Source organism: Myotis brandtii, unplaced genomic scaffold (assembly GCF_000412655.1).
Source record: "Myotis brandtii unplaced genomic scaffold, ASM41265v1 scaffold165, whole genome shotgun sequence".
In the NCBI taxonomy this organism is placed as follows: Eukaryota; Metazoa; Chordata; class Mammalia; order Chiroptera; family Vespertilionidae; genus Myotis; species Myotis brandtii.
Genome location: NW_005356042.1, coordinates 10097243 through 10115972, shown reverse-complemented (window position 1 = coordinate 10115972; position 18730 = coordinate 10097243). Strand labels below are relative to the sequence as shown.

The 18730-nt window shown below is 50.7% G+C and overlaps 1 protein-coding gene across 3 annotated transcripts in view; it reads left to right on the top strand.

The window, feature by feature from the left end:
- Window positions 1–4598: 4598 nt before the first annotated feature.
- PLCG2 (phospholipase C, gamma 2 (phosphatidylinositol-specific)) overlaps window positions 4599–18730 on the top strand; it is a 140407-nt gene continuing 126275 nt past the window's right edge. Inside the window, exon 1 of one of the 3 annotated variants that reach the window (XM_005862579.2) lies at window positions 4599–5026. In XM_005862579.2, coding sequence (XP_005862641.1) covers window positions 4834–5026 — 193 coding nt within the window. In that variant the 5' untranslated portion in view covers window positions 4599–4833. Of the gene's footprint in view, window positions 5027–7458; window positions 7584–18730 lie in introns of those variants that run through there. The other 2 variants (XM_005862580.2, XM_014536717.1) reach the window with 2 other exon arrangements.

Below are 18730 nucleotides of genomic sequence, written 5' to 3'. Positions count from 1 at the left end.
TGGCGCCTGGATTTCGGGGGAGGCTGGGGAGGGACTTTTAGCACCCGGTTCTTGAATGAGGCTGAGAGAGTATGGTGGGGGTGAGGGGGCTGACGTGGCTCAAGGGAAACAGGTGGCCTCTTCAGTCAACTTAATTTGAATTTCAGTTCCAGCTGTGTGGTCCTGGGCTAGTTGAGTTTCTTGCCCTGGACTCGGGGCTACACCCCAGGGCTGTGTTGAGAAGTGGGGCTCAGCTGTTGAAAGCTTACCTGGCTAGTTCCTCACCCTCTGGTTAAGGTGTCTGCATGGGGCTCAGGACATCAACCTTAGCTGCAGTTCTTCAGGGAGGGCTTCCTAAGGGAGGGGTCTGTGCCAGCCCCAGGCACTTACCCTGTTACAAAGGTGTGTGCGCCACCTGTGTGTTGGCTCAGGGAGATAACCGCTGAGGCTTCATTGATGCTGAAATTGCCTGATGGTGCTGCTGTCTCCCCCACCCCCACACCTTGAGCATCTGAGGCTTCTCTGTAAGAGGCAGAGCGGGGACCCCCATGCAGAGCCCCTTTGCTGGGTGGAGTCAGTGGAAAGTGGCCAGTGAGAAAACTGGAAAACAGTTCTTAGTTTAGAAAACAGTAAAACACAAAGAAGAAAAACTCATCCACCATGTCACCACTTAAATTAATAAAATGTTGTCATCCTTTCTCCCCTCTTTCACTCCCCCCATAGTAACTGCTCTCCCTGGACTTATAAGCAAACAGCCTTTTAGAAATGTAGTTATCGTATACTTACTGGTTTGCAACTCTTTTTCATCTCTCTCATGACCTTTCCAGATCAAACTGCTTATAAATCACTCTCATTCTCTCCAATAGTTATAGTGTGTTCTTTAAGGCGTGTGTTTCATTATTGATTGATAGGACTCTTACCTAAAGTCCCTTCCCTCCTCCCCCAAATTGATGGGCAGTTACGTTGTTTCCTGGGTTGTTTTTCTTTCTCTTTTTCTGTTACAAGTGATGCCTCCGTGAACATCCTTGTTCGTGTTTCTTTCTGCACATATATGATTATTGGATCAAAGCATATGCATATTTTACTAGATGCTCGCAGGTTGTCCTAAAATAATCAAGTTGAGCCAATCTGCCCTCCTACCTGCAGTGGCTGATACTGCCTGTCTCCAGTGACAACGTAAGTCCTACACTTGATCTTAGCCAAAAGGCCGAGAAGCGATGACAACGTAAGTCCTGATGCTGCAGGGTGGGTGTGAGGGCAGCAACAATTTCCCTGAAGCGGTAGAAGGGATGGTAACCTCTCAGGGATGCGACTGCTGATTTTCAACAGAGAATTGTTTCCTGGGAATTTGTATAACATCCTGTACTGGCCTCACATGTGCAGAAGAGAAGAAAACTCCCCTGCTTCCTGGTGCTGGCTCCTTGAATCCCAGAAGTTTATTTTGAAGAGAAGGATATGAAAAGTAGAAATGGTGAAACCTCTTGTTGAACCTCAGCCATGTTTGTATTTATACCATAAGTCATTTTACAGTTACCCAGGGAAGATGAGAAATGGGAACAAAAAAGGGATTTCAAGGCTTTCTTGCTTTCTTTCTTCCTTTCTTTCTTTCTTTCTTTCTTTCTTTCTTTCTTTCTTTCTTTCTTTCTTTCTTTCTTTTCTTTCTTCCTTTCTTTCAGCAGAAGCAAGATGGAAGTTGCCTGTGATGGCTAGGTGTGCCTCCCCCAGGGTCAAGGCCATGGAGACCTCCTTGCCTTAGATGCTGACCGCCCAGCTCTGGAAGCCTGGGTCGGGAGCTGGCTGCATTTTGGTGGTCGATTCCAAAGGATCCAAGGATCTTGTGGCCGTGAGGATGTCCTTCCAGTTCTTGGCCAGAGGCAGCACGAAAGACTTGTTTATGGTGGAGCCAATCCCCTGGGCTTTTGAGCTGGAAGTAACCAGAATCCTGGGATGGTTAAACCCAAGGCCCTCCCAGAGTCAGACAGAATGGAGAGCCCCAGTGCCTCCGGCTGGCAGGTTTAATCAGAGGTGGAGGTGTGACAGGGTGTGTGTTTCCCCTGGATGCCCTCCTGCACGTTGGACTTGAGACCTGGGAGTGGGGAACTCCAGAGTCAGCAGGGTAAAGAGCTGCGGAGCTGGGACCAGGTGCAAACCCTGGTTCTGCCACTTTCCAGCTCTGTGACCTTAGACAAGGCCTTTAACCTCTCTGTAGAGGGACAGGGGCTGCCACAGTAGTTTCTGTCTGGCCAAATTCTGCCGTGGGATTCTGAATTGCAGGAGGCAGGTGCTGAAGGAGCAGAGGTGTGGGATCCAGACCAGGGTTCTCATCCTGGTGCATGAGCATGACCTTGATCACATCATTTCACCCCTTAGGGCTTGTTTTCACTTCCTGTATTTCTCATTGAGATAAATGAGAGGAACCAGGTATAGCAGGTGCTGGCACCTGGGAGGGCCAATGAACAGTTATTGGGTGAGAGTGGCCATGGGCACCTTGTTTTCTCCCTTTGACCTGGATTAGAGGGTGAAGAGGTGGGAGGCTCACTTGCAAAGTTCTTGGCACACCCTCTTAGTCCTGCTGCAGGGCCTTCGCTTAAGCCTGTTCCTCTGCCTAAAACACTGTTCCCTCCTGCTTCATTTTTTTAAAAAAAATTAGATTCAGATGCCCTCTACCCCAAAGCTTTCTCTGAGCCCTCTAAGCTCCTGGCCTCACCCCAGACTAAACTCAGGGCCCCTCCCCAGTAGCCTCTCTCCACTCCCCCCTCATTTGCTTACTAGTCTCCAGCTTAGTGCTTGGCAGTAGAGTTGACACTCAAAGTATTGACTAACTGGCTGATTAATATTATCTGAGGCCCCTCAAAAAATACTATCTGAGGCCCTGCTAAATGTTGGGGCTGCGTATATATTGTAGCTTTCGTCCTTCCAGCACCCCTTCAGGGTGGTACTGTTATCTCCATTTTACAGATGAGGAAACTGAGGCCCTGAGTTTGAGCATCTTGGCAGGAGGCTCTGGGCAAGTCAGAGCCAGAGTAGAGGCCAAGATAGCCCTGGCTGACAACCTGCCTCTCCACAGAGTAACCACTGTGGGCTCCTAAAGGGATTTGGAGGGAGGGAAGGAGGTAAGGAAGGCACACAGAACAATTGATGGCAATAGATTCAGCAATAGCTAAATCCCAGGAGCACTGACTTTGCATCCTTGTTTTAAGGGCCAAGACCAAGCATGTCAAACTCTCGGCTGGCGGTCCGCATCTTTGACATGCTTGGCCAAGACATACTCTCCGGTTTAATCCTCACAAGAACCTTTAATCTATTTTCCTCTTTCCAAGTGTGGAAATGAGGCCCAGGGGCTTAAGTGACTTGGTGTAGGGCCAGCCTTAGTTCAAGTCCCCTCTGAGTGGCAGGCAGTGTGTCTTTGGATGTTTGCGGGGCAGAACTGGGGATTGAGGGTGCAGAACAAGGACTCAGGGAGGGACTGCAGGGTTGAGCAGAGGAGTGACATGATTTCACTCCTGTTCTGAAAGCATTCTTCTGGCTTTCAGAAGTTGTCTGTAGGAGGCAGGCAGAAGCAGGGAGACCAGTTAGTAGGTGCTTAGAATAATCCTATATAATAAAAGCCTAATATGCAAATCGATCAACTGGTAGAACAACTGGTTGCTATCATGCGCACTGACCACCAGGGGGCAGATTCTCAATGCAGGAACTGCCCCCAGCCTGCAGGCCCCAGGCCAGCCAAGGTGGGTGCGAGTGGGGGCCCCCTGATCACCCTGACAGTCACCCCACAGAGGGAGGCGACCAGTGGTGGCAGCGGGGGGCAGGGCGGCCAAGGCAGGTGCCAGTAGGGGACCCCCGATCACCCCCGCCGGTCACCCCACAGATCAGCCCTGATCGTCAGCCAGGCCTAGGGACCCTACCTGTGCACGGATTTTGTGCACCAGGCCTCTAGTCCAAGTATAAGTTCTTGGAAGAACCGGTGAAGGGGCGAGATGGGTTGGATTCTGGATTTGCTGTTGGATTGGGAGTGGTTGTGAGAGAGGCCAGACAAGGAAGGCCCTGAGATTTGGGGTCCTAGTGCCCTTCTGGTCACACAATTCACTGCCACTAGAATCTTCTCCTAAACATTGGCTGTTGGTGGGAATAGGTGGTGATCAAGGTCACCTGCTGGATGCTGAGCTTTGCTGGTGACATTGCATTCCAAGCTTTCTAACTGTGCCATTTTAGAAAGGAGGCCTCTGAGGCTTGCAGGGTCACATAGCCTGCCCAGGGCCACACAGTTGGCAGGAACCTACACCGGCACTTGAACTTGATGCTGCCGGGCCCCGAGGTTTTCTGCCCTGTTGGCCCCATATCCGTGCAGAGGTCTCCACAGACACATTCTGAAGTTTTGCTTTCTTCTGTTTCCAACTTCATTTAGGAAATAAAGGGATGGTTAGAACTTTCTCGGCAGGATAGAAAAGGATGCTGGTGTTGGGGATGAGGGCTGGGAGCCAGCCTGGGCTGCTTTGACTATTCAAATATTCTACAGCATGAAAGTGTGTGGGGAGGGAGGGGCTCCCGGCCAGGCTGGGGTGATTTGGTTATTCAAAGCCTGGGTGACGGTTGGGCATTGAGGTCAGGGGTGTCCTCCCACACCTCCACTTCCATTTAAACCTGTGTGTGTCCTGTGTGGGTCTGAGCGGCCAGCAATTCGCTGCCACGAGGATCTTCTCCTAAAACTCATGCTCATGAGACAGGAGTTGGCTCTGGAAGTCCAAACCCTGTTAACGAAATCCCCCTCGGTTAACTAAAGCCAATTCACAGTCCTCTGTCCTGCCCTCCAGCCTTGCTGTTCCTCACTCCTCCTCCTCCCTGGAGTGGCCAACAATGACCACCATGGTCAACGTGGACGCCCTCCCGGAATATGAGAAGAGTCAGATCAAGAGAGCCCTGGAGCTGGGCACCGTGATGACCGTGTTCAGCTTCCGCAAGTCCACCCCGGAGCGCAGGACCGTCCAGGTGATCATGGAGACGCGGCAGGTGGCCTGGAGTAAGACGGCCGACAAGATCGAGGGCTTCTGTGAGTACCTGCTGGGCAGGGCAGTGCGGCCTGCCTTCCCTGCGGCCTGGCCTGGGCGGCTCCTCACCTTCCTGCCTTCACTTGTCACTGCAGTTGTTGTTTTGATACCTTCTTCTGTTCTAAAAATGGAAGTGTGGTCACTTTGTCTGGGTCTCTGATGGGCTTAGAGCAGGTGGGGGAAGTTCAGCCAGTTTCTTCTAAGGCCAACTTGGAAATGACACCCAGACGCTCACCTGGGCGAGCAGGGGTGTGCTCAGTTAGGACAGCATCAGGGCCATTGGGTTCCTGTCGATGGTTAAGTTCTCTGCCCTCTTAGGGTCTAACAGGCCAGAGTTTGTGGAAACTCATAGCTTGGTAGCCAGATACACGTCTGTTTCATGTCACTGCAAACCACAGAGTGAGAGGCCTTTACTTCAGCTTATGTGGACAGAGCATGTTCTGCAGCTTTCAGATGAGATTCTGGTCCTGGTGGAGGTGTCTTGCCTTCCCCACCCCCTTTAGATTAGGCAATTGGCTCAGTTCCTAAAGTTTCTAAGACTGTTTTTGTTTTTATTGTTTGTTTATTTTTGAACAGAGTGAGGAGATTTAAGCAAGTTTCAGTTGTAGAGACTTGCTTTAATTTGCATTTTTTAATTGACTATTTTAAAAAAATGTTAATCCTCACCTGAGGATATTTTTTCCATGGATCTTTAGAGACAGTTGGACAGAGGAGCGGAGGAGAGAGATAGAGAGAGCAAAATATTGATGTGAGAGCAACACATCACCCTGACTGGGGCTGGGGTTGTAACCCATAACTCAGATACATGCCCTTGACCAGGAATCGAACCCACGACCCTTTGGGGCATGGGCCGATACTCTGACCACTGAGCAACAGTGGCCAGAGCTTGACTACTTTTTAATTGAAAAATTGAAATGTACACTTGGGGGGAAAAACAAAAAAAGTTCATAAATAAATGTCTCTCTTCCTCAGCCCTCATCCCATGCTTCACAGGCAAGCTCATTATCAAGTTTGTTTATCTTCCAGAAATACTCTATGCTTGTGAATGTGTGTCACGTTTTTTACACAAGTGGGTACCTACTGCATACACTTCCGCACCATGGTTTCTTTTTTTTTAGATTTAATAATTATTTTGGAGGTGGTTTGTTATCAGCATATTGATCTGCCTTATTTCAGGTCCACATAGCATTCCGGGTGCAGGTAACAGTGTAACCCCTAGAGAGGGACATAGACTGTTCCTGGTCTTTTGCTATATTTGCATTCTTCCTCTTCCCTTTCCTATTCCTTATCCTCTTCCCCTGCCCCTTTCCTTTCTTCTTTTAATTTTATGATTCATATACCATACAATTCACATACCGTACAATTCATTCATTTAAAATTAACAACTCAGTGGTTTTTAGTATATTCACAGATATGTGCAACCACCACTATAATCAATTTTAGAACATTTCCATCACCTCAGAAAGACTCCCCGAACCCATTAGGCATCACCCTCTATTTCCTATCTTCTCCCTGCTCTAAGCAACCACTCATCTACTTTCTGCCTCTCTCGATTTCCCTGACCTGGACATTTCCTTTCACTAGAATCGTGGCCTTTTGCATCTGGCTCCTCCCACTCAGCATCATGTTTTCAAGGTTGGTCCACCTTGTGGCATGTGTCAGCTCCTCTTTCCTTTTTATGGCTGAATAATATCCCATCGCATGGATTTCCCACAATTTGTGTATCCACTCATTCACTGAGTTGTTTCTACTGTTTGGCGATTAGGAACAGTGCTGCCATGAGCGCCGATGTACCCGTGTTTGTGTGGATGTATGCTTTCATTTCGCTTGGGCGTATGCCTAGGAGAATTGTCTGTGTTTAATTATTTTAGGAACTGCCAGACTGTTTTCCAAGTGGCTGCACCGTTTTACATTCCCACCCGCCGTGCATGAGGGTTATCTGTGCATTATTCTGTTCTGTACATGTATGGGGATATCCGAAGGAGAACTTCCTGTAAGCGTGATTTCTGAGTTAAAGAGTATTTTAACTTGGGAGTTTGACAGCACCCACAGCAGCCCATGCGGGTGTGAGCAGACCTGTTCCCCACGCTTTCCTCCACACCGTGATGCGGGTCTGAACTGAGCCAGTCGCAGGTAAACTCAGGTAGCTTGGTGTCATTCTTCATTTGATTTCTCTTGTCACGAGTGAGATCGAACAGCTTCCCAAAGGTTGCTCCTGGCTTCGGAGCCAAGGAGGCCTCTGTTGGCCCAGAGCCCGAAGCCCTGCCTTGAAAGTATGTGGAAGCAGCCAACTTGCTTCCCATCTTTGTTTGCTTTGGCCACACTCGACCTCTCAGGCGGCTCAGAAACCTGTCGCAGCTGCAGGGGGAGGAGGGGTGAGGGCGGGGGCGGGCTGCAGAGGCACTGACAGTAAATACAGGTGTGCCACGCTGAGTGGACGGGCCCTGCTGACCATGAGAAACACCTGGGGGCTTTCAAATGTATAGGCTGCTGGAACCTTCTCCTGAAGCCCCTTCTGAAGGGCACCAGACAGGATTTGGCTCCTGAAATCATTGCCAGGTAGTTCTCCCTCTCAGTTAACTGAAAGCAATTGCCCCTTCTCCCTGGGGTGACTAAGGATGGTGTCACTGCCCAGGTTGGCTGGGACTGAGCATTGTAGTTAATAGACTCCCAGGTGATCATGGTAACAGCTAGGTTTGACATATACTGTTTGCAACCTTCTTCCAGCCCCTCCCTCCCTCCCTCCCTCCTTCCTTCCCTCCCTCCCTCCCTCTCTTCCTCTCTCCCTCCCATTTTTGAATGCCTGCTCTGCCAGGCCTGTTCTAGGTACCCGAGACAGCAGTGATTAGATGAGACTCACCTCCTGTGGAGCCTACGTTGTGCCACTGAGTCCAGCAGTGTTTGGTGAGCTTTGCTGTGTGTCTGGGGGCAAGTTACATCTGTTTTCTGAGATTGAATTCCCTTATCTATAGAATGGGAATAATACAGGCGTCCACTCCACACAGTGATAGCTGGGAATGAATGAAGGAGGAAATATGCCAGAAGGGTTCAACGCAGTCGCACGGGGTGAGCATTGGACCCGCGGGCGCTGCTGCTATTGCTTTTGCCGTCGTTGTAATGAGTGGCGGCCAGCTCTGCGGGTGGCCGTCTGGCTCAGGTGTTTGGACGTCTGGTGGGATCCACTGAAGGGTTTCGAGAAGAGGGTGATGTGGTCGCATTTGTGTTTTTGTTTCGATCATGCTCTGGCGGTCCTGTGTGAGGCGGCTGTGTTGGTGTGTTTGTAAAGAGACAGGAAAAGCCAATTCTGGGGTAAAGAGCTTAGGAATGAGCAAGCAGGCCATGGGCCCTGGAATGGGGACTCTTAGGGCCATGTTTTCAGCCTCCTGTTGTCAGTGAGATGCCCTGAGGGGACACCCCCCTCCCCCAAGCTGCAGTGTTCTTCAAGGGCCCTAATTAGCAGGGACTGCAGGCAACTGTGAGGTCTGCAAGGGGCAGGCTGGCATGAGGGAGCATGCGTGTGGTTGTGGGGCATGTGGCATGTGTCTTCTGGCAGGTGTCGCACCCTCCGTGTGGGCCTGGATGAGGCTCCAGCCGTGGGCAAACTACGGCCCGCGGGCCGGATCCGGCCCGTTTGAAATGAATAAAACTAAAAAAAAAAAAGACCGTACCCTTTTATGTAATGATGCTTACTTTGAATTTATATTAGTTCACACAAACACTCCATCCATGCTTTTGTTCCGGCCCTCCGGTCCAGTTTAAGAACCCATTGTGGCCCTCGAGTCAAAAAGTTTGCCCACCCCTGGGCTAGACACACGCAGATCCCGCTGTCTAGAGAAGTGAGGGGTTCTCTCCACCAGGCAAATGTCTGTAGACATTTTTAGTTGTGATAATGGAGGGGGAGGGTGCTCGTCGCATCTAGGGAGTGAGTCAAAGCCAGGGATGCTGCTAAACACCTTACAGTGCACGGACAGCCCCACTACAAACGAATTTCAGGACCAAGTGTCAGTGTGCCAAGGTGGAGAAACTCCGTCCGGGCCATGCGCTGACTAGTTTAGAGCCATAAAGCAGCCCTGGGCCTATAGGGCTGCTCTCTGGACCCTGTCGTGGTGGAGCTGTTTGGTGAGTTCGGCTCATATTTGCTATCCTATTGGGACCCAGACTCTGCTGAGGGGGGACGGGGTCCCGGCCCTGGAGGGGAAGCAGACTCAGCCACCAGCCATGGCGGGATTGCGTGTTGCTGCCACAGTGAGGGTCTGTCTGCACGGGGTGCCTGTGAGGAGGGCCGGCTCTGTCCATCGGGTAGGGCCGGTGACTGGAAGTGGGAGAGGCCTCACAGGGGGGCAGCTGCCTGTGTGGGGAGTCCAGGGAGAGGCTTGCCCAGAGGCCAGCAGGAGGGCCATCCCGAGTGGGCTCAGTGGCTGCCATTGCATGTGAGCGAGGAGATGTGTGAATCGGAGGTTTGGGCTGGTTAATTCTTCCATTCTTTGCAGCTCGGGCTGTGACGAATTGGTATTTCCTCTGGGCTGGAAGGTTCCAGAATCTTTGCTCACATGTCCGCTGCCTTGGTGGTAAGGCTGGAGGACTGGGCTCAGCTGGATGGTTGACCGCTGGATGGTCTGGGGGAGCTGCACTTGGGACTTGGCTCCGGGTGGCCCCCAGGGTGTGTTTCCAGGGGTCCGGGCAGGGGCTGCAGGCCTGAGCCTCAGAGGTCCCAGCCACCTGCACCCGCTCAGGTCACCGCGGCGGCTCAGGTTCATGAACGGGGAATTTCCATTCTATCCCTGGTCAGGTCGTGTACGCGAGGCAACGGATCGATGTTTCTCTCCCTCCCTCTGCATTCCTCTCTCCCTAAAATCCATAAAAACATATCCTCAGGCGAGGATTAAAAAAATAAGAAGAAGAATGGGGAATTTTCTTGTGGAGAGAAAGTGGCACGCATGCCCGTCCAGAGAGGGAAGACACTGATGGTGACCACCTGGGGGCCAGCGACCATGAGCACACCCGGACTCTGGGCTCAAACCCCTGCTCTGCCATCCACTAGGTGTGTGACGAGCGAGATAATATAGTTCCTGACTTACTGTGTGAAATGAAATGGGTTCATTTTATGTACTTTTTATATGTGGCTCCCTGAGAGTCTCTGGAAGTGCTGCCCGAAGTTTTCCTTTCCTCCCGGGGACCAGCTGAGCAGACTTCGTGCAGAGCCGCCTGCGCGGGGCCTTTCTGAGTTGAACTTCGGGGCCCTCCTGCGTCTCGTCCGTTTGTGGGGCCTGGAATGTGTCCCAGGAGCCACCTCGGTGCCGCCTGTTTGTGGAGTCTGGTTGGTGTGGTGATAAGCCACGTCTGAGGGCTTGGATGGCATCCGTCTCGACCGAATAGGCTTTTCTCCTGAAGTTTCACGGGCACTTCTCTGTCTGCTCCTTTTGAGCCAGATGTGGCTGCCCCGAATGAGGAATGCTCAAAGCCAGAGCAGTTCTGTGTCCTTGGTCTCAGGCTCTTGGCTTGCCTGTCTGATGATGATGATGATGATGATGATGATAATAGTGATAATAGTAGCAGCAGCAGCAGCCACCTGTAGTGGATGCTCACACGGACCCTGCGAGACAGCGACCATACCGCTTTTACTTTGAGGAAGCTGAGTCTCAGGGAGACTGGGCGACATGACATGACCAAGGCCACACATCAGGAAGGGGCAGAGCTACAGTTTCTCTCGTTCTGTCTGCCTCCAGAGTCTCATATCGTCCTCCTGCTCCTGCATCCTCTCGGAGACCTTTCAGTTCTGTGTGACAGAGAAGCACCCTGATGGGGCCCGGGAGCCGCAGCGCTCACACTTGGTCACACAGGAGGCCAGTGCAGGGCACACGCTCGGCCGGGCGCTGGCGATGCCAGAGGAGGGAGGCTCCAGAGGTGCCCTGGTCAGCGGGAGGCACGGGTGCCAGGAGACCACGGACATGGCAGCGTGGACCAGCGGGAGCAGAGCCAGGTGGTGAAATGGGGTCATGAGGCCTCTCAGCCAATTCTGAAACCCATGCTTGGGCTTCTTATCCGTGAATCAATGAGTATTTTTGAAATTTGTTATTTTATCAAAATGTCTTCAAACTAGTATAAAGCAGATTTTTTTTTTTTCTCACTGGCATCTCCTGTCTAAAAAGAAATCTAAGCCCTAGCCGGTTTGGCTCAGTGGATAGAGTGCTGGCCTGTGGACTGAAGGGTCCCAGGTTCGATTCTGGTCAAGGACACATGCCTAGGTTGTGAGCTCGATCCCCAGTGGGGGGCATGCAGGAGGCAGCCAATCAATGATTCTCTCTCATCATTGATGTTTCTATTTCTCTCTCCCTCTCTTTTCCTCTCTGAAATCAATAAAATTTTTTAAAAAAAAATCTAAAAAGAAAGAAAGAAAAGAAAAGAAGAAGAAATCTACTCTGTGAAAGTACAAAGTGGTCCCAGGCTCCTCTAGTCACACGTCCATCAGAAGTAAGATCAGCCAGTGTCCCAGGGGCTGTAAACTCACGAATCTGTCAGTCTTGGCTGTGCAGCGATGGTCTACAGCAGCACGGACCCTGAGCCCGAGTGCTGGGCTCCCGTGCTAGGCCTCCCACTTAGTTGGGGAGTGACCTTGGACCGCTCATGTTACCTCCTTGTGCCTCCATTTCCACATCTAGAGAAGGAGGATAACGAGAGAACCTGCCTCCCTAGGCTCTGGTGAGGCTTCAATGAAGTGATACATGTAACTGCTTTCAGCAGGGCCGGCCGGGCGCCCTGGAGGCAGGTGCTCAAGTATGTGCTGCTCTTGTCCCCCTTGCCCTCAGCGTTATCGTCACCGTTATCAAACATAAAGGGGAATGGCACTATAGAAAGGGTGAGATGAATAGTAGAACTTGCATTTATATAGTGATTTTCCTTGCTGCACCCAATGGATTGTCCAGCTCCCCTTCTGGGATATACACTCTCCACGTGGGAGCCTGCTGGTGTGAGCACAGAACTGTTTATTCCTGACGTTGAGACAGGCCTACTTGTATGCTGGGTGGTTGAGGAATCTGTCTCTGTGGTCCTTCCAGGGTTGTCTGCTGTCCTGGTCCACGGGTACTTGATCTTAGACTTTGTTCCTTTGCTGATTCAGCAAATACTCAAAGAGGACTTGGTGTGTGTCGGGTATTATGTTTGTCACTGGGGATGAAGGGAACAGGACAGTGAGCTCCCTAGAGGAGCTTACCGTCTCATAGGGAAGATGGGAAAAGATACTCATTCAGTCATTTTGGATTGTGATGGATGCCAGGAAGGAAAGGAACGGCACCGTGACAAGGAGGACCAGGGAGGAACACTGTTTTAATTGGGCAGGCATCAGAAAAGCCCCTCTGAAGGTGACATTTGAGTTGAGATTTGAAGGCGGGAGGAGGAGAAGGAGGCCATGGGAAGCTCTGGGGAGAGGCGTTCCAGGCAGCGGGCACGGGTATAATAAAGCTTCCGCATTAGCCAGGCAAGGCTAACTGCAGTGACACATGCCTCAGTGATACGATCCAACTCTGTCACTCGTCATGATCCACTGGGATCAGGGTGGGGAGGGGTGGGACTCTGTTGGCTGGTGGCATCACCGACCCCTAGGGACCTGAGGCCACTCAGGATCCTCTCTCCAGCGAGCAAGTGCGGGTAGAGGGGACTCTGTTGGCTGGTGGCATCACCGACCCCTAGGGATCCTCTCTCCAGCGAGCAAGTGGGGGTAGAGGAAGCGTAGAAGATGGCTTAGCAAGGTTTTATGAGCCAGGCCTGAAGGTAGAGGTTTCCACCTTCCATTGAGCAGAACTTGGCCTGTGACTAGCAGAACTTGGCCTGTGATGATGCTGGGAAAAATAAAAAATGGGTTTGGGGGGCATCTCCCAGGTGCTTCCATAGCCCCTCACTTTGGAGGGTGCAGAGGTGGCTGCAGGAGCCCCACTGATGCTAAAGAATAGATAATTGTAGGGATTTGGGAGGTCTTGTATGAATCTAGGAAAATGAATATCTTACCCCTGGACCTCAGGGGAAGGGAAGGTGGTGGCACTGAGGTCTCTTCCATCCTGTCTGAGACGAGCTACTGGCGGTGACATCTGTTCATAGACTGGCCTTGTCTGCTCTCTTAGGTTTCCTCGCAGCCATGGCTTGGCCCTTCCCAGCAAAGCCTCTCTCCACCTTAACTCCCTGTGTGGCCCCAACAGCTAAGGCTTTGGCTTCCCGGCCTCCCAAGGATGGACTCCTGAGAGAGGTCTCTGATTGGCCAGATCTTTTGAGCCAGTGCACAGGGATTGGCTGTTTTGAGGCCAGAGTCCTCTCTGGTCAGCTTTGGTGAGGGGCAGGTTAGAGGGCATCTCCTGTTGGAGAACATAGTCTGGCTTCTTCAGGGTTCGTGGGCCCCTGTAAAGGGTTGAATTACCCCCCCCCCCGGTTCATATATTAAAGCCCTAATCCCCAGCACTTCAAAATGGCCTTATTTTGAAATTGGGTTATTGCAGATGTAATTAGTTAAGAGGAGGGCATGCTGGTATAGGGTGGAACCCCCTATTCCAGTATGACTTGTGTCCTTATAAGAACACACACACACACACACACACACACACACACACACACACGGAGCGAAGGCCATGTGATGGCGGATGCGAAGATTGGAGTGAAGCATCTGTGAGCTAAGGAACACCAAAGATTGCCAGCCATCACCAGCCGCTGGAGAGAGGCACGGAACACATCCTCCCCACCCTCAGAAGGAACCAACCCTGCCGATGCCTAGAGGTCGGACTTCCAGCCTCCAGAACTGTGAGCAATGATTTCTGTTGTTAAGCCACCCACTTGTGGTACATTGTTACAGCAGCCCTAGCGGACGGGGGCAGTAGGGTGAGCGGGGCCGTTGATGTATCCATTTTCCCACAGCTGTTGTGGATAAGTTAGAGTTGGTTGTAAAGGAATTTAAGTGTATTCCAAGTGTCATCTTATTTCCTGGCTGCACTGGACTTGGCTTGGGTCGTAGGGCGACAGAGGCAGTGTAGGGTACTGGGTAAGTGTGGGAAACAGAGCCAGCCTGCTTGGATTTGAGTCGATGGCTTATTAGCTGTGTGATCTCGGACAAGAGACTTACCTCTACGTGCCTCCGTTTCCTTACCGGTAAAATGGGAAGAATGACGGGACCCACCTTGTAGGGTTGTTAGGAGGATCCGATGAGTTCCCGTAGGCAAACCATTTAGAAAGGTGCCTGGGGAATACCAGGTAAGGTTTGTTCTTGCTATTATGCCTCTCGCCTCTCTCCCATATCCCCTTGAAATCTCTACTCCAAGCAACCAGGCCTCCCCTTTGGAGGACCAGGTCCAGGTCCAGTTGGCTATGGCTGGTCCAGTTCTGCACACCCCTGGCTGCGGGGCAGGGACGCGGGTCTCTTTCAGTCTGGCTTTGGGGAAGTAGGTGTCCCAGCCCAGAACTCCATCTGGCCGTTGTAAGGGGAGGAGAGGCAGTGGGAGTGTGGGCACATCCAGCTCTGAGAAGCCAGAGGGCAGGGCACAGGAACCTCTGTCCCTTGCAGCAGTGCCAGGCTCTGGAATGCAGGTGTGCCCCACTGTGTGTAACTAGAGGTTCCTGGATAGGTGGTGTAAGTCAGGTCTCTCCCGATTGGCTGACTAGAGGAGGGCGCTGTTAGGAGGTATCCTTGGTGCATCCCTTTGGAGAGAAGATCGCTCCCACCGCCTGCCCCTCCACTCCTCTACCTTAGCGTGCATTTTCGCGTATCAGACTAGCAAAGTGGTGGGTCTTGCTTTGTCCTGGAAGAGACTTAAGTGCTGTGCAGTGTGAAGTGGGAGCCAGAAATCCTGGTGGCGACTTTCCTGTCCCCTGGCAGTGCCTGGCCCGGAGCCAGGTCCTCAGGGTCCTCGTCCCAGACTCTGGGCTCTGGGAGGCAGGGACCCATCTGTTCTCTCACCGAGGAGGGTCCCCAGCAGCTAGGCTATGCCCGCCCCACAGTGGATGCTTCAGGGAAAGGATTGGATGCCCTCTCTGCCTCTGCCCCCTCTTTCTCTCCAGACACAGAAGTATCTGGGCAATCCACTCAGCCTCTTTGTGCCTCAGTTTACTCATCTGTGAGATGGGGTAATGACAGAGCTACCCTGTCAGATCTTGTGAGCATTCAGTTTGTAAATGCATGTAACGTGTACTTGGCAGGGTGCCTGGTGCTCATGCTGCCCCGAGGGCTTGCCAGAGCCTGCATTTGCGGGCACTGGAGGTGTGGCAGAGCCCGTACGTGTAGACGCTCCCTCCTCCTGCTGTACTGGGCCTGGGGGTAAGGGTCCGATTGGAATTAAGGTCCCTTGGGTTAGAGCAATGCCTTTTCCCTTCTGCGAGTCGAGTCCGGGGAGGCCTGGACTTGGAGGAGGAGCGTCAACAGGGCAGTGGTGAAGTTTTGTAAACAGAATCAGTGGTGATGTCTGTTTAGGGCACAAGAGGCCTTCTGCACCCTCCTGGCACAGTGGGGAGGAAGCTGTGAGGTGCTGCTTTCATCTTATATGAGTTGTCCTGGTGGCCACAGTGGGACTGGGTTTGGGGGTGCAATGTCTGTGCCTGCGAAGAAGGATTCTGTTCTGACAAAGAAGACCATGGGAACTTACTAATTTATAAAATGGAGACTAGCAAAGGACAGTGAGCACAGCCCGGCCACTCCGGGCCACTCCTGGCCTGCTGCCAGCCCTTGCTGATGGGAGCAGCGCCCCCCGCCCCCCACTGGCCCGGGGACTGGCTGGAGGAGGACCCGTGTCCCTGGGAAGGCAAGGAGGACCCAAGCCGGGGTGGCCAAGTATGAACCTTGTGCTGATTTCCTGTTTAAGGCAGCCCTGAGCTGGCCTGATCCGACCTTGTTTTATTTCCCCTAATTAGAACAACTTTTAGTTTCTTCTCGTTGCAGAAGTAACATGTATTCATTAGTAGAAACATTTTAGCTACAACTGGGTAGGGTAACAACCCCTTTACTTTCCCTCTCCCCCCACCCACTTGGTGTACACCTTTCCAGATATAATTTTTTTTGCAAGACTCATTTATAAAATGAGTCCTTTCATAATACTTTTTAATAATACGCCCCTTTCATTTTGTGTCACATTGTGACCATGTTTTATTATTATTATTGTGAGCTATTTTAGACATTGATATGAATGTAGAGGCTAAGATGACAGACAAACACCTATGTACTCAAGAGCAAGCCTTCTAGGGTCTGGCTCTGACGCTTACAATGTCTGTGACCATGGCCAAGTTATTGAGCTCTCATTGTACCCATCTGTAAAGTGGGATCATAGTGGTGCCTCTCCATTGGATTCTCATGAGGATTAGGTAAGCGAGTTACATAGCACACTTTGGGATAGTGCCTCAGTGTCCCGCAGTACTCAGTAAGAGTTAGCTGCAGTTGCTATTGTTGTTGTTACTATTATCATCTCTATTAGTCAAAAATAAAGGTGCCCCTTCCCCCACAAAGATGTCCACTTTCTAATCTCCAGAACCTATGACTGTTATGCTATATAGTAAAAGGTTCGTTGCAGATGCGATTCAGTTAATGACCTTGAGATCGATACTTATTGTGGGTTACCTGAGTGGGCCTGATGTCATTTCAAGGGTCCTATCTGAAGGAGGGAAGGTGGAGGGTCAGAGTCCGAGAAGGAGATGTGATGACAGAAGCAGAGGTCAGAGGGATGGAATCAGGGGCTTTGAGGGAGGACGGGGTCCATGAGCCAACGGATGCTGGCGCCTCCAGCAGCTGGAAAAGGCAAGGAAACGGATTCTCCCTAGAGCCCCGCTGACAACTTGATTTTAGCCCAGTGAGACCCATTTTGGATGTCTGAGCTCCAGAACTATAAGATGATAAATCTGTGTTGTCTTAAGCCACTTAAGTTTGTAGTAATTTATTTAGCAGCCACAGCAAATGAATATACCCTTCTAAGCAATTTAGACAAATCATAGTATTTGCTTTGGGTCTTTATGTTATTGTTGTTAATCCTCACCTAAGGACATTTTTTCATTGATTTTTAAAGAGAGTTGAAGGGAGGGGGAGAGACACACAGAGAGAGAAACATTGATGTGAGAGAGACGCATTGATTGGTTGCCTCTGGCATGTGCCCCGACTGGCCCAGGGAGTGAGCCTCTAACCAAGGTATGTGCCCTTGACTGGAATCGAACCCGAGACCCTTCAGTCTGCGGGCTGATGATCTATCCACTGAGCCAAACCGGCTAGGGCTGTTTGTTTTTAAGAAAGAAAATATTATAAATATTGCTAAGTCCTCATATATACCCCTCATTACCTAGAGAAACCAGTGTCATGTGATAATTACTGTTCCCATGTATATGTTTTACATTTATCTTAAACATTTTATTCTATAATTAGTATATAATGTATTTGTGAGGTATCCACATCATTACGGGTAGTGTCATTTTTGACTGCTGTTAATGGCCTCAGTACACCTGGAGAATTCATCTGTTCTTTTCATTATGGACACTTAGGTTGTTTCCAGTTGTGAAAAATTTTCCAAGTATATGCTTCTGTTTTGTTTGAAATGGCTATACTTTTCCACTTTAGTTTTATTTTTTAACCAATCTCCTATTTTTGGATATTGCATAGTTTATTATTTTACTGTGTCCCACATTGATCCCAGGAACTTTTAATTTTTTTTTTTAATCCTCACTGGAGGATATGTTTATTAATTTTTAGAGAGAGGGAAAGGGTAAGGGAGAAAGAGAGAAAGAGAGAAAGAGACATCAATGTGAGAGAGAAACATTGATTGGCTGCCCCCATAGACACCCCAACAGGGGCCGAGGATCAAACCTGCAACCCAGGCATGTCCCCCGACCAGGAATCGAACCCTTGACCTTTCAGTGTATGGGATGACACTCCAGCCAGCTGAGCCATGCCAGCCAGGGCTGGGGACGAACGTGTTTATAGCTAACGCTTAGGCACGTCCCTGTAGTTTCCAGAGGATACATTTCTAAAAGGACTTCTGGGAGGAAGGAAAGGCTGTGCAGGGCAGAGTGTTCAGTTGTCCTCAGGACAGCTGCACCAACTCATGTCACCCTCCCCCCTTGCCAGCACCTGGGCGTCTGTCGGCTTTTCCAGCTGTTACAGATACAGAATTCTTCCGCAAACGAAGGGTCTTATGAGTGTGGTTTGTGCTTCCTTCTCCACCTGGTTTGATACTTGTTCTGGTCCAGGCTGGAAAGCAGCAGTCTGATTGCCCTAAAGACTTGTGGCTCTCACCGTGACAATAGCACGACCACCTGGGATGGCAGGAAGAGTAGGCGCTTGTCCTGTGGACCGAGGCTGCTGGCATGTCCTCGTTCGATGCACACATGAAGTCGGCATTTTCCTGATCTCGGTGAGAAACTTGATGTGGAGGGAAGCCTAGGAACTTCCAAGGTGACAGCCGGGATTTCCTTCCAGTGATGCCACTTGCTCAGCTCAGGTGTTAGTAGAACAGCCATCTTCTGGGATGTGGTTGAGCAGTCGTTTTCCTTTCTCAAGAATAAGGCTTTTGCCCAGTTGGCAATATACCCTTCTAAGCAATTTAGACAAATCATAGTATTTGCTTTGGGTCTTTATGTTATTGTTGTTAATCCTCACCTAAGGACATTTTTTCATTGATTTTTAAAGAGAGTTGAAGGGAGGGGGAGAGACACACAGAGAGAGAAACATTGATGTGAGAGAGACGCATTGATTGGTTGCCTCT